This window comes from Coffea eugenioides, chromosome 10 (genome assembly GCF_003713205.1).
Source record: "Coffea eugenioides isolate CCC68of chromosome 10, Ceug_1.0, whole genome shotgun sequence".
NCBI lineage: Eukaryota > Viridiplantae > Streptophyta > Magnoliopsida > Gentianales > Rubiaceae > Coffea > Coffea eugenioides.
Window position 1 is genome coordinate 4549986 of NC_040044.1, and position 15454 is coordinate 4565439.

Sequence of the window (15454 nt, forward strand, 5' to 3'; positions counted from 1 at the left end):
ATTTACTCGTGTATTTTATTTCACAGTTAAAAAGCTATTCGGAAGAAAAGAGAGCAGTATAAATGGTATGCATGGAGCATTTGGTGATACGGTGGAAGAAGAAGCAATTCGGAAGATTTGAAGGGGAATTATTCTGTTAGCCAACAACGGAAGATACTGGGTCCATGGAATAAGCATCTCCAAGGACAAATATGTAATCAAACTCTAGAAAATACTGGGTGTGTTTTTTACTCCTGCTTTTTCCTTGTCTTTATTAGACAAGTCTTCTAATAATTTTATCTATAGGGACCTCAAACAATACACAAAATTTTTAAAATACATATCTCAAAATATTCAACACACATCCACTCTTTCTTCCACCGCCATCATTCCTAACCATCTCTTCGTCCATCGCCGCTGCTGCCCCCACTACCACCTCGTGTATGAGTCATCCTTAATCTTTTTTCTTTTTAGAAAAATGCAGTTTTTGTATCCAAATGTTAACACATAACCTGTTTTAGTTCTCAAATTTTGGGCAAAAATAAATTTGGTACCCAAACTTTTAACTTTTAAGCACATTTAGTACCCTTGAATGTTTTTTTCCCAAATTGCTATCTAAACTCTAAAGGAGTCACATAAGAGTCACATGTCCGGCTATAAAAACATGCCAAAAATATATAAAATATCATTCTGACACTAACGTGAAAATGAAATATAGCAAAAGAAGGAGAAAAGGAACAAGCTGAGCAGAGTTGGGCAAGTGATTAAAGTTTTAAAAATATCTCTTTTGGTACTTAGTGCCAGAAGGATATTTTACATTTTTTTTTGGCATTTTTTATACAATTATTGTTGAACATGTTACTATCACATGACTCTTCCCGATAGTAATTTGAAAAGAAAAAAAAACTGTTAAAGGTACTAAATGTGTTCAAAAATTGAAAATTTGGATACTAGATTTGTTTTCATCCAAAATTTGTGGACTAAAACAGTTTGTATGTCAAAATTTTGGATAGCAAAACTGCATTTTTCTCTTTTCTTTTTTCCTCTCTCTTTATTTCTTTCCCTCTCCTTCTCCCCCTCCTCCTTCTTCTCCCCTTCCCCCACCACTCCTTTTTCTCCTCATCCCCTATGTCCCCCTCCTCCTCCTTCTCTTCCATAGCTCCGCAACCTCCACCCCTCTCCCTTGCTGGATTTGGATAGTGCAGTAAGAGTGGAGGGAGAAAGGGGAAAGAAGGAGGAGGAGGGAGAGAAACAAAATAAAAAGGTTGCAGGCAACGGAGGTCTCAGGTTGGAGTAGTGGTAGTGACAGGGAAGGAGAAAAGAGGAAAGAAATGAAAGAAAAAGGAAGAAAAAGAAAAGGAAAAGAAAAAATTAGAAAATTTAATTTTTATAAATTCTCAAATATAAAAAAAGTTATTTGACAAATTTTACAGTAAACTGTAGTAAAATTTTATGCAAATATCTAAAAGCTCATCGTTCAAATGGACCCACTATTTTTTGATTGAACTCTACCATCAAATCTCATTAATACTACAACCACTAATGCTTAGCACACATGGCAACACGCCATCAGAGAAGCTGATTTCAGTATGTGACATATAAACCAATAAAATACTCTAAGATATGAAATTTTGCCGAAAAGGAACTAAATCCCTCTTTGGATTGTAGTAGGTTAGGTATTCAAACTTCACCTATTTTAAAAAAAGTTCAAAGGAAGTCAGAGTACCCCTTTTATTTAGTCAAGTTTTTATGTCTACTAGCCCCTTACACTCAACGTCTTTAGACTCCCCTCTAAATTAGATTATAAAAATGTTATTATTGTACATCAAACAAGCAAATAAGTACAAACATGATAAGATGACCACAAAACCTTACCGATGGGCATGTAGAGGGCAAATCCGTCATCCAAACCAACACACATGCATCTGCCTCTTGTACACCACGTAGCAGAAGCAGCAACAAGTGAGTAAAATGATGAAAATACCCCCAAGGTGAGCAGATTAAAAAGCAGTGAATAGTGCCCAAAACATCTTATTATGTATAAGGAAATGTTCATAGTTAATTGTATCCGTATATCCCTCATGTATTGTCAAGGTGAATTTTTTGGTCCTTTACTTTTAAAATAATAATTTTACGTCCAATACAAAATCAAATCGATAAATTTTGATCCCAACCTAAGTTTTGACCGTTTTTTACCTTAAATCCATCGCGTAGCCCACATAGTTAATTTTTTTAGGGACAAAAAAATTAAACCCCATATATAGTTAAACAAATTACCTGTTTCATATTCATTTTTACCTCTAAAAATGCTAAATCTGACTAGAACTATATTCATTCTTTTTTCAAAAAAGTGAAATGTGACCCGATTCATATTCATTTTTACCATTATAAAAGTGGGATTTGATGTTTTTTGTATATAAAAAATTATTACGTGTGAGTCACGTGGTGATTTTGAACTAAAACTTAGGTTGAGACCAACATTTACTCACTTGAACTTGTAAGAAATGTAAAGTTAATATTTTAAAAGTAAAGAATAAAAAATTTTATTTGGTAGCATATAAGGGACATTTTGAATAATTTTTCCTACTCAGTATTATCACATAAACATGTTCGCTTACGATGCCAAGTGGTAACTAGCTTAAAACCGCAAAAAATGTTCACCTGCACTTACTTTATCACCTGGGATGGATTATTTTTTTCATTTTTTATCCTTATGATAAATTAAAGATCCTTTTGAGCTAGATCCATATGGACCAGGCATTCTGGCATGTAAGAAATAGGACAATTGAGTTTTAAGTAAAGAACACAAAAATGGAAATCATTAGACCCGCGAATTGAATTTTGAAAACGAATGCTTCAACAAAAGGTGTTCTTTTTTTTTTTATTTGTCACGATAATAATATTTCTATAATATAATCTATTCTATTCTATAAAAATGAGAATCTAAAAAAACTATTAATAAATATATAAATCCAACCAAATTCTACAATTTAAAAAAGAGATTTAATCTTTTTTGGTAATCATCGAACCAACGCACGGTGGTTTGAACTCAAAGGTGTTTGCCAAGCAAGCAAGACGATAGGATAGGATTCTCACGCCACTGCAAATCTGTCGGGGATTTTTATTGAACCCATACTGTGACTATTTCAGATGGACACATCCGTACTGGTTTGAATGGTCAGTAAAAGTTTTATATACTGATGTTGACCCTTTTTTTTTTTGGCTTCTCGATGAAAAGCCAAAAGGTTGTATATTCACGCACCGACACACATGCCAATTCTGTGCAAATTAAACCCCATCATTATTATTGATAATAATTTAACTTAAAGAGCTTAAGAATTTTTATTTGGGATTGATTCAATACTATTTAGCCAGACGAATAGTTAATTTAGGAGGTAATGGGAAAAAGATTAGACATTCAAGCACGGACACGCATGCGGATTACTGGTGCTAATTCAATCCCATCATTGTTAACTTAAGCTTCTACCTATGAATAATTATAGGGAAATGTATATGAATGATATGTAACATGCTACGTGCTTACTGTTTAATTAGCTTAATTTTTAAAATCTAAAAAGAAAAAAAAATTAAATTGGTAATTCACTTCAGGCCAAAGATCCATCGTATTGCATGTCTCAACGAGTTTAAAGTCTTGCAATAAAGTTTTGAAGTTAATTTTTCACGGCAATTCCCTGGGTCTTGCCAAATTTCTTGTGTTTCAATTAGAAAAAATCGTTCAAAACGTTCCCTACATTTCATCAAATGAATTTTTCATCCTTTATTTTTAAAATAAAAAAGTTTGTGTCAGATTTTAATTTTTTTTTTTTAAGAGACAAAAGTAAATATAGATCGAGCCATTTGTTTAACTACCATTTGGATTTAACTTTTTTATCTCTAAACACGTGATCACATATAAGTCACATGATCGAAACAGTAGGCATTTTACAATTTTTGCTGATTGTTTTCCACCCTTATAAGCACACACTCCCAAAGATACTCCCTGATACACTTGATTCTTCTAGAAATCTTAAAAAGTCCCAATAATACAGGCTTCTTGGAATCTTGTAGGGAATACAGTGAAGAAAGAAAAGAACAATGAACAAGGGAGACACCATGACAACAGAAACAAAAGAAATCTGCATAACGCTTTGCACTAGCTCATAGGCATAATGGACTTATTTTGTTGCATCCTGGCCTCAAAATAAGAGTTTAGTAGTTGTTACCTTTAGATTTTAGCAGTGATGTATTATGTAATTCATCAAGCATTAGGTAACATCCATATAATATTGCACTGAGTTGATGGATTACTAGCATAAAATTTTTAAACTACACCCCCCCCCCCCCAAAAAAAAACTAAAAACTAAAAACTAACTAAAGGTAGGAGAAAGGTCTCCAGCCAAGTAACAAAAACTGCAATAAATAAAAGCATCTTCAACTTCTAAAAAAAATAAAGTGGGATTAGTCGGGCCACCTTTACGGACTTGACCCGGACACCCACTCTGTTGACAAAAAAAAAAAAAAAAAAAAAAACACTTCTAAAAAAAAGTGGGATAAAGTGAGTTTCCTGAGTTTTAGTGAATTTCTATACATGGAATAAATAATGCAGAGAATGGAAATTGTGAAAAATGACAAGAACGTGTATCCGAACAGAAGAGAAAAAGAGCCAATTCCAAATTTCGATCGAGACTCGAGGTTTCTTTGAAGAGAGTGAATTTACTAACATGCAAACTACAAAGCAAGCTAAAAGGTGAATTCTATTTTTCTAATGGTATACAATATCATAAGAAGCCAGTCTGGCAGGAAAAACACATTAATCTATGAAACCAGAATTCAACTCTGAAAAGATCATATATATGGTCCTTACTTGCATAGCTTGACCACCATAGACAAAATTCTCAAATTAGTGTGATCAGAGGACAGAGGAGTTGAAGTTGAACTGATCAAAATAATGTTAACTGGTGCAAAATTGTCCGTCCTTTTTCCTCTCCCATTCATCACTGCCTAACTCACTCCACTTCAAAAATATCATCAAAGCAAGCTAACAGATTAACGATTATGAAGAGGGTCTGAGGCATTAGGGACTCTCCTCTTGGTTGAAGAAAATAAGTCGAAGGAATGTTTTACATTTTGCCCTTCTTCTTGTTGGTGTTGCTGCTGCCTTCGTAGTTTATGCTGCTTCTCTTGCACTACTAATGACAACTTCTTGTTCACGCCAAAAACCATCGTTTTCTTCCCTCCATAAGCCAAGAAAGCCAGAAAAACCAAGATTACTAGCTTTTGAACGAACCCCATTCGCCAGGATTGCTGAATTTTCATTTTAGCATAAACTGTAAGGAGATAGAGGAAGAGGGATTTGAGAGGAGAGAAGGGAGAAGAAAAGTGATATGGCTTTCTTTGGCAAGTGTAGAAGAAGAAACAAAGTGGATAAAATGCAAAAGGCAATTAGTATATAATATAACTGGTCATGTTATTGAGTATAAATCCTGCAAATAAGGGACACAACAGACGATGGAACTTTTTTTTCCCTTTACTTTATATATTCTTTATGCTTCACGAGGACTTTTCTCCAGTTTTTGCTTTTCATGCATCGCGCTTTCAGTCCCTAAAACAAGGGTCACTTGTACACAAATTTTAGGTGGAAGTGGATGCTGAAGTTGGCTCTAGTGCTTTATTTTCGTCTGGGCATTGTTTGTCTGCTTTCGAAGCTAGTCAAATTTGCTTTTTATAGCTACTTCTGCAAATGACCAGAAATATGCAAATCTATTGAAGACTCTCTGCAAAAGTCATCTGTGTGTGAATCTCTATCAACAGTTCAATACTCTTAATAATGGTGTACGTACACAAATTTCTCTCTTCTGCTATATTGTAGCAGACAAGTCTCGAATGGTCAATAAATTTGCCTGAAGAAATAATACGATCTGATTAAATTTAAAACGGCCTTCCCAATGAACTGTCGATTTTAAAGGAACTTAATTCTAGTCTAAAGGTGCAAATATTGGTCCACTGGATGTAATGTATGACTCTCACAGGGTTACCAATGTCCCAGTGACATTTTTCATTATCCAGGAGTCATTTCTTGGTGAATTTTTGGGGAATGGTTACTTATGATTGGTTTGAGCCTGCTGTGGAAAATTTTGGAAAGGGATCCCAAGTGTCTTAGACGATCACTTGAGTTTTCGCCATTGGGCCTTTGGTCCAGTGGTCATCCCAAGCCTTCTAAGGTTTGGTGATGCAAAGAGGTTCTGGGTTCGAACCCTGCCTCCCTCAAAAATTTGTCACAATTTGTGACGGTCTTCTTTGACCATCTTCGATGGAGTTTCTACTCACATCGAGTCCCCTCCCCCTCCCCCTAGAATAGGCTAGTTTAGGTTATAGGAATCCTATCGTTTCGACAAAAAAAAAAAAAAGATCACTTGAGTTTTCGCCCGGTGATTATAAAAAAAAAAGGATTAAATTTCTCTTTCCACTGTAAGTCAGAGGTTCGAACCTTATCTAGTCGAGTGCGTACACTTGTTAGTTCCATAAGATAGATTAACTTAAAGAAATGTTATCATTATGGTAACAACAACAACAACAACAACAAAAAAAAAAATCCCAAGTGTCTTAGACATGGTCAGATAGGGACAAGCCAGTGAGAGAACTAAAATAACTTGACATACCAGAGAAGGAAACTGGAAACTACATAAAATTGAAGCTAGTTGTACCGGTAGAGATTGAACAAAAATAACTTGACAGGTACATGCAAAGCTACAAAGCAGTAACATATTTCTTAACCGTTGATATTACTAATTTCTAAGGACAAATGTTTCTTATGCAATTCTTACATCTACATTTATATCATCAATGCATTACGATAGCCAACAGCCGTTGGGGGCGGTTGGCCGAGGGCTTCATGCTATCCAGCAAACTTAGTAGAAGCAATTTTTTTTTTTTTTAAGTAAGCGATTTGACTGACATAACAAAATGAATAATTATATGTTTGGTTCCTCAAAAAAAAAAAATTTACTCCATATGTTTGGGAAATATGATAAGTACAACTTTTTTTAGTTTTTATTTTCTTTTATTTTCTCAAAATATCAATGCTTATTATTGTTGAATAATAAAAATTTCCAATAATGAAGTCGTTAGTCGTCAATATATTAATTCCTCGGATACTTTAAAAAAAAAAAAAAAGGAAAGAAAAACGTATTCATCTACACAAAAGACACTCGTGTGGGACCCCTTTCCATCCGACCTGGAAGTGAAAGGAAATTAATTGTACTTATCAAACTAACGCCTGAGGGTATTTTAGTCATTCCACTGTGTTACACTTAAAATCCCAACGTCCTCGGCCTCCACAACCGAAAGCCAAAACCACCCCTTCCCGTCTCAGAACACCCCATTCCGGCGTCCCCACCGTCTTCTCCTTACCACTGCCTAGCCTTCCCAACCGCCGCTGTCACCACCGCCTCCTTTAGCGCCGGGTTCAGCTAGCGATGATATCTATAACTTCGGCTGAGTTAAACTACCTCATTTTCCGCTACCTTCACGAATCAGGTCCCTTTTTTTCTCCCTCTAAATTTTTTTCCGCGTTCTTTGACAAGTTTGTATGAATTTGTTGTGCTTTAATTTTTTTTTGTACTACTGTTAATTCTTATTTTTTATTGATGACTTTTTGAAAATTTTTTAAAGTAATGTTGTGAGGAGGTAATGAAGATGGTTCAAGATAGCTAGCACGGACTTAGTGAAGTAGGAGGAATTTATGAATTTGTTGAAAAGTCAAATTGGTCTGGAATGACTGAAGCTACTGGTGAAAGTTCAAATTTCTTTTCCCCAATTTGTGTTGAAAACTGGTTGTCAAGTTTACCCTTTTTAGTATAGAAGGTGAAAATTGGAAATTGGCTCTAGTTGATTAATTGCTTCACTTTTGAAGTTTAGTTATGGGTTTAGTCCGTAGGACTGTATTAAATACATTGTACCACATTTTAGGAAGGAATGGATTTTCAATAATTTAACGGTATAGGACTCACTTTATGGTTTTCTAATATGCCAGTAAAATGCTAGTAGCTGTGAAACTTGTGCAGTGTAAAGAAACTTTATGTTTTTTTTTTAAGGGTGTAAAGAAACTTCAAAAAACGCTGAACTTTATCTGATGGGCTTACATGACATTTCTTTTAGTCTCCCATTTATGCAGTAAAAAAAAAAATCCAACCTTGAGAAGTTTGTCGCCTCCAAAAGCTGTTAAGAGTATGTAGCTCCACCATTTCTTTTCGAAAGTTGGGATCTTTTGCTCCCTGGTTATAAGTTAACGCAGGATATCCTTTGATACATAATACTATCTCTGTATCATTTCTTTTAAGCATCAGTAATCATTGGTTCTATAACTAGAGTGCTAACTCATGTATCCACCTTTGAATTTTTGTTATCCTCTTTCAAGGATTATGAAGCAAAAATCTTGTTAATTTTAACTGTTCTGTTTGTCCTCAACATCATTTAATAGCGAGAAGTACTTCCGTTCCCTTGAAACATAAGCATTGGTTGATTTTAGAACACTCATCTTCATTCCCATATGCATTATGCAACTAAGTTGTCTAAGTTGGTTTAATGTAACCGATTTGTATGCAATATTTATGTAGTGAATGATGTTTACGACTAGAAACTCACATTTCTTGTGTGATTGCACATGATAAAGTTGAGGACTGAGTAGTTTGCCTATTTTGCCTCTCGTTACAGGAATAGAATTTTTTATCACAAGGACAAAAAGTTGGAAACAAATATGTGACACAATTTTGAATCCTATAGGAATACTGGCTGGCTGATTTGTATTGACTAGGAAATGCATTATTCCATGTATTCATTAGTCATTAGTGCTTGTATTACTGTTTCAGGTTTTACACATTCAGCTTTTGCTTTTGGATATGAAGCGGGAATCAGCAAGAGTACGATAGAAGGCAACTTAGTTCCTCCTGGTGCCCTTGTCACATTTGTACAAAAGGGAATTCAGTATCTTGAATTAGAAGCAAACTTGAGCAATGTAAGCATACTGATACATAGATTCAGTTCTTTGCCGTGTATGTCGAAAATTTCAACTGATTGGCAATTATAAAGATTTTCAGGACAATGCAGAAGTGGATGAAGATTTCCAGTTTCTACAACCTTTGGATCTTATTACAAAGGATGTACATGAACTACAGAAGATCATAAAAGAGAAGAAAGAAAATCTTCAGAGAGATAAACCTAATGAAAAGGAAAAAGATGATCTGGAAAATGGACAGGAACATGAACATGAACCATCAAAAGAAAGAGAGAAGGAAAAACAACAAAAGGAGAAAGAACAAGAGAGAGAGAAGATAGATAAGGATAGAGAAAGAGAAAAGGGAAAAGAAAAAGAGAAGGTACACGAAGATCTCACTGATACAAAAATGGTTGTGGATACTACTGGTACAAAAATGGAAATGGTTGTGGATACTATTGACACAAAAATTGTTGTGGATTCGTCTGGTCCTAGGCATGAAGAAGATGGAATTAATGGAGGTAATCTGCATTATTTTGTTCTTTTAAAAAATGGTTGTGCATGGTTTTGTCCTTTTCTCCAATTTGTAATATGCTTGACAAATGACACGTAGGAGTGACATATGTCAATATACTTCATACAAATAGAGTAGGTGAACTTAAAATATACTTGACACGTAGTATGATCAGATGTCAATATACTTCATACAAGTAGAGTAGATAAGCTTAGAATGTATCGAAGGATAAAGACTAAACGGTTCCTTATCCTTATGTTGATTTAAGTGATGTCTTTATCCATTTGATATATCGTTAAATCTATTATAAAAACATCTTGTACTTCTTACCTTGCAAAACAGAACAGGAACCAATGGAGATTTGCGCAAGTTCGACATCCTTGCCTTGTGAAATCTCGAATTCTGATGTGACGGTTTTGGAGGGTCATGCTTCTGAGGTTCGACGGATTGTCTTATGAATATTACTGTTTGACTTTCTTAGTCCAATTATATATGGATTTCTCATTTTTAAGAACTTTCAAATTATGTATTTCTTAACCTTTTGTTGACAGGTTTTTGCTTGTGCTTGGAGTCCAGAAGGTTCACTTCTTGCATCTGGGTAATGTATCTCTCCCTTAATATTGGCATCGTGATTTCCATGTTTTTGGTGTATATGTGTGCATAAAATCTCTTTTATCATTCTTTTATCTTTTGTGTCAGTTGATTGCAATTTATTTGTATGAGTAATTTTGGAGGTCATATGAGGATACCTAAACTTAGATTTTTTTGTCATCTTTGGATTTTGCCACTAGTTTGTTCCGATCAGACCATATGTGTATTTTTGTTGTTTCGATCTTTTTGGTTTTGATTTATATGGATAAAAGCTCATTTATTATTATCTTATCAGTTCTTAAGTTGCAATTTATTGTTTTGAGTAATTCGTTGGTCACATAAGAAAACCTAAACTCTAAGATATTTTGGTCACATAAGAAAACCTAAACTCAAGATATTTTGTTATCTTTCAATGTGCCCGCCAGTTTGTTCCAATCAAACAATAAGCGAGAAACCTTTTGTGGATTCGAGTGCATGTGGCCAGAATGATGCATGCCTTACTATCTGAGCTAATCATAGGACTGCATTCATTTTAGTACTGTAGAATTCCCTAGGATTCAAATTGCAGTTTACTTTTCTCATCTCAGTACTCTCACTTAGGAAGAGCTTTATATTGAAGTATATTTGTAATTCTTGAGGGAATTGTCACTGATATCATTTCTATATATGGAGAGATAGAAGGGGATGAAGGCAATAGGAAAGTTGTCTACTTCCCAAGAATAATTTCTTTCATGTTTAACTGTGTCTCCATCGATTTTAATTTTTTTAGGTCTGGGGACTCTACTGCACGTATCTGGTCTATAGGAGAGGGACAAAGCAGCTGTAGCGTGGAAAATGGGGCTCCAAATGTCTTGGTGTTGAAACATTTCAAAGGTAGAACAAATGAGAAAAGCAAGGATGTCACAACATTGGATTGGAATGTGAGTTTATTTTAATGTATCTTGGAATTCTCTTTCGCTGTTAGTTTTCATCCATATTCTAGTGTTCAAGAATTGTGCTTTTGTTTTAAATTCGGTCTTAGGAGATTACTAATTTCTCTTTTCTTGCTAAATGTGATGTGTGTAGGGTGAGGGGATGCTACTCGCTACAGGTTCTTATGACGGCCAAGCAAGAATATGGAATAGAAATGGTAAGTTGTCTTTTACAATGTAATGGTTCAAAAGCAATGGGTCAAAGATCTCTAGGCTATTGAGTTGGAAAGAATGGTAACTTTTAGTTGAAACTTCAGTAAAATGTGATTTACATGAATTGCTTCTTTTATTTTAACATAATATCAAGAGAAAAGGAGTCCAAGCTGAACTTTCAGTACATGAATTGGTTATTCTATTTTAAAATAACATCAAGAGTACATGGGTCCATCCTATGTGTGTCGTACTGGATCGGTCATTATTCATTGGTGTAGTTGCTCTGATATCCCAGTAAGGACCTCAACTTGTGCTTTTGATATTCTCCAATCTACTTCATTGCTCAATAAAATATCTCAGTAGCACTTTGAATACCACTCATTGAAAAACTTGATTACGGTATTTAAATGACTACTATTAGCTTTGGATGATTGCTGCCAGATCAATTCTCCTCTGTCCTATTTGTTCCACATTTTGTTCAAATCGTTCAGGACATTGGATTTCTGAAAGGTTCTCTGGGCATCTGAATAAAGTGCATTGATCTTTTAATTTGCATTGACTAAGTTCACTGGAACCAATCCCTACCAAGCTACCAATTGTTAGAGTGCCCACTATTTTCACTCCTACATGCTTTTACTCTCTGTTGAATGATGTGTTAATTTGACTCATCTTATGATAGTTGATTTAAACCTTACAATGTTATAATCCTTTTAATCTTGAGCTTTTGTGAAGAGCTTTTGGCCCAACAAAATGTGGAGGTTGAGTTGTTGGTTAACGATTGGAAATATAGATAGAGAACAAGTCGGGGTTTTGGATTGGATCAGCATATTGTATGTTCATAGTTTCTTAAAGTTCTTTGATTGCTTATTGTCTTCTTTTTCCTTTTTGGCACCAATATTGATTAACTCTTTAGTTTGGCTGACCTTATGTTGCTGGACTTAGTTCTTGACTTAGTAACATATGTACCTCATTTACTGCCCAACACTGCATGGTATTGAATTCTTTATACTCTGGATAGCTAAATAAAATATCTATCTACAAATCTATTGGGTAACTACAAACTAAATGCTAGATTTCTGTCCTTTCCTTTCGTTTCCTTTGTGGTAAATTGAACTCCACTTAGATTGCTTTTCTGGCAAAGTACATGAGCTGAAGCCAAGCCGTGTCTTCTTATAGAGAGTTCCTAGTTTTATAAAATGATATTGTAGTTGCTGGTGCAACATCCATGGGATGGACATCTTTCACTATTGCATATTGGTAATAGGTTGTGGCATCTTTTGAAAATATAGATACATTTGGAAATCTACAAAGGCGAGAATTTATGATCTTTTTTAATTTGAACTCGAAATGGAGGTATTAGCCATGCTTACCATTCTAAAATAGTTTGCAATAAATGTAAAGAAACCTTGCAGACAGTCTCAAAAGACTGTCTAAAATTTTGAACACAGTTTGAGTCGTGTAATTTTACTTCCTCATAAAACTTTCTTGCATTATGGCTTGGAAGGCTGAACACAAAAAATTTATATTGTATTTTTGGTCATAATTTGATCTTTTATTTCTGAACTAGTTAGTAGTCTCTCAAAACCTTATGCCTTCGTTTGTAATTCAGCACTAGGTGTAAATTAATATGTTCTTGTTTTTTATTTCCATATACATGTGGCTAACATTCAACATGTACCCAAATTTTGTATCCTAATTATTATTTTCTTTTTTTGTTTTGAAATCCACTAGTGGTATGTCCATTTTGGTATTTATTCGTGCATCACATCTGCTTCATAGATATGTTTTTTGGTGTCATTATTGTTATGATTCATGAATCATTAACTGAATTGTTCATCATGCAGGAGAATTGGTTAGTACTTTAAACAAACATAAAGGGCCAATCTTCTCTTTGAAGTGGAACAAGAAAGGTGATTATATTCTTAGTGGTAGCGTGGACAAAACTGCAATCGTCTGGGATGTTAAGACCAGCGAGTGGAAACAACAATTTGAATTCCATTCAGGTGCTTACTTCAGTTCAATAGTTTATATAATGAATTCTGCCAACTGCGTTGAACTATTGATTTTGTTATGACAACATGTTAATTTCTCAAAACGGCTGTTTTCAGCACCCACACTTGATGTTGATTGGCGAAACAATGTTCAGTTTGCGACATGCTCCACTGATACCATGATATATGTCTGTAAAGTTGGCGAGAACCGACCTATCAGAACTTTCTCTGGGCATCAAGTTGGTTTCAGACATTGCTTTAAATTTTTATAAATCTGCATGGTTAACGTAGGTATTTAATGTTGCCTTGCTGCTGAGTGTTTCAGGCTGAAGTCAATGCAATCAAGTGGGACCCCTCAGGTTCACTGCTGGCTTCATGCTCTGATGATGCCACAGCAAAGGTAGATTGCTCAGCTTGTTCTTATTTTGGTCCTTCTGAAAATTTATTTTTCTCTCAACCTGAGAAGTGTGGAATTGACAAATTTGATCTTGAGCTAATTAGGCTAGAAGTTTGTAATCTTGACTCATTCTTATGATGATTGTTTATGATAGATAAATTTGTGGCCCAATGAGGACTCAGTTTTAGTAGAACGGCAGGGTTTGCGAGTTAGATGTCCAATGTACTGTTTAGTAATGATACAACTCTTTTACCAATCATGTTGATGATGCAGATTTGGAGCATGAAACAGGATACATGCTTGCATGATTTTAGGGACCATGCCAGGGTATGCATAGAGCTTCTACTTTCCTTACCCAGTAATAAAATACTCACTTTCATGTGTGATTGATTCCAGCATAACTGCTAATGAACAATTAATATATTTGTAGGAGATCTACACTGTCAGATGGAGTCCTACAGGCCCGGGGACAAACAATCCCAACAAACAATTATTGCTGGCCAGGTTGGACTAGAGTAGTATAATTAGTACATGATAATGATATGTTGTATATGCCATCTGGGATTGGCAACCTTGATGTTGTGGCCAAAGTAACTATCATGTTATATATCCTGGACATTTGAGTTTAACTTGACTTATTCCAGAACTTATGTTTTTCATGTTTGTTTATTCATGTTCTCCTTTTGCAAAAAAAAAAAAAAAAAAAAAGTTTGGTTCCTTCTGCTGTTTTCATCTGTTTTTCCTATTCTGCTATTAATTGTTTTTCATTACACATTTGACTTGCTTGGAGTTTTATTTTTGTTTTTGCTCTCTGTATCAGTCTCTTATTTTGTTTTTCCTCATATATAGTGCCTCCTTTGATTCAACGGTAAAGCTGTGGGATGCAGAAGTAGGGCGGTTTCTCCACACCTTGAACGGACACAGGTACATACTTTTCTTGGCTTCATTTTTCCAATTCTTGTTTTTGTGTCCAATGGCCTGATTGCAAGAGAACTGATATTTCTGTAGAGGCACTTAAAATTTAAAAAGGAAATGTTCATGTAGAAAATAGATGGAAATATCGATTGTTTTCCCTATAGAATATTACTTGCTGCTTGATGTAGGGTGCGTGGTGAATTTCCTCTACATGAAGTAATGCATGTGAGACACAGAAAATAAATATTTGCTTTAGTGCACTAATGTTAGACTGGAATTGTTTGCATACATGAAATAGTTCTCTCGACCGTGTAATATCTTAGGGGTTCTTGAAACAGTTTAAAGGATTTAATTTGATTCTGGTTTAAATTCCACCAGGGACCCTGTATATTCTGTTGCATTTAGCCCCAATGGCGAGTATCTGGCCAGTGGATCACTGGATAAATGTGTGCACATATGGTCTGTGAAGGAAGGCAAGATTGTGAGAAGATACAATGGTAATGGTGGGATTTTTGAAGTTTGTTGGAACAAGGAAGGCAACAAACTTGCTGCTTGTTTTGCAAACAATGTAGTCTGTGTTATTGATTTTCGGATGTAGACATGAAGAACATTCAAATGCCGTCCATCTTTGAGGTCATTTTGCCATCTTTTGCTAACTCAATCCAGATAGGAGTAAGGTGCCAAACTTGATGGTGGTTTCGTAAAAATGTAGTCTGCATCATTTAGCTTTTATATGTAGAAACAAAGAAGCACATATTTATATAAACCTTAATTCTCCTAGTAGTATTTGATTTGACTCCAGCGGTTTTCAATTTTACTGGCAAGGACTGCAAAGTGCGCAGTGTACCTTCTGCAGTGAAAGGTAAAATAATTTTGAGTTACAATAGCGTATTACTCCATATTTTTTTTCTGGAAGGGAAATATATTGGCAGTGGCCTCACTAGTCACTAC

At 34.9% G+C, this 15454-nt stretch overlaps 1 protein-coding gene across 1 annotated transcript; it reads left to right on the forward strand.

The window, feature by feature from the left end:
• Positions 1 to 7338: 7338 nt before the first annotated feature.
• On the forward strand, positions 7339 to 15320 carry LOC113749440 (WD40 repeat-containing protein HOS15-like). The gene is made up of 14 exons (XM_027293183.1): positions 7339 to 7515; positions 8847 to 8992; positions 9075 to 9492; positions 9828 to 9922; positions 10037 to 10083; positions 10846 to 10996; positions 11142 to 11205; positions 13045 to 13203; positions 13309 to 13430; positions 13517 to 13591; positions 13862 to 13915; positions 14019 to 14092; positions 14438 to 14512; positions 14882 to 15320. Exons 1-14 carry the CDS (start codon positions 7455 to 7457, stop codon positions 15099 to 15101), a joined length of 1761 nt encoding a protein of 586 aa, XP_027148984.1. The 5' UTR covers positions 7339 to 7454; the 3' UTR covers positions 15102 to 15320.
• The last annotated feature ends 134 nt before the right edge of the window (positions 15321 to 15454 follow it).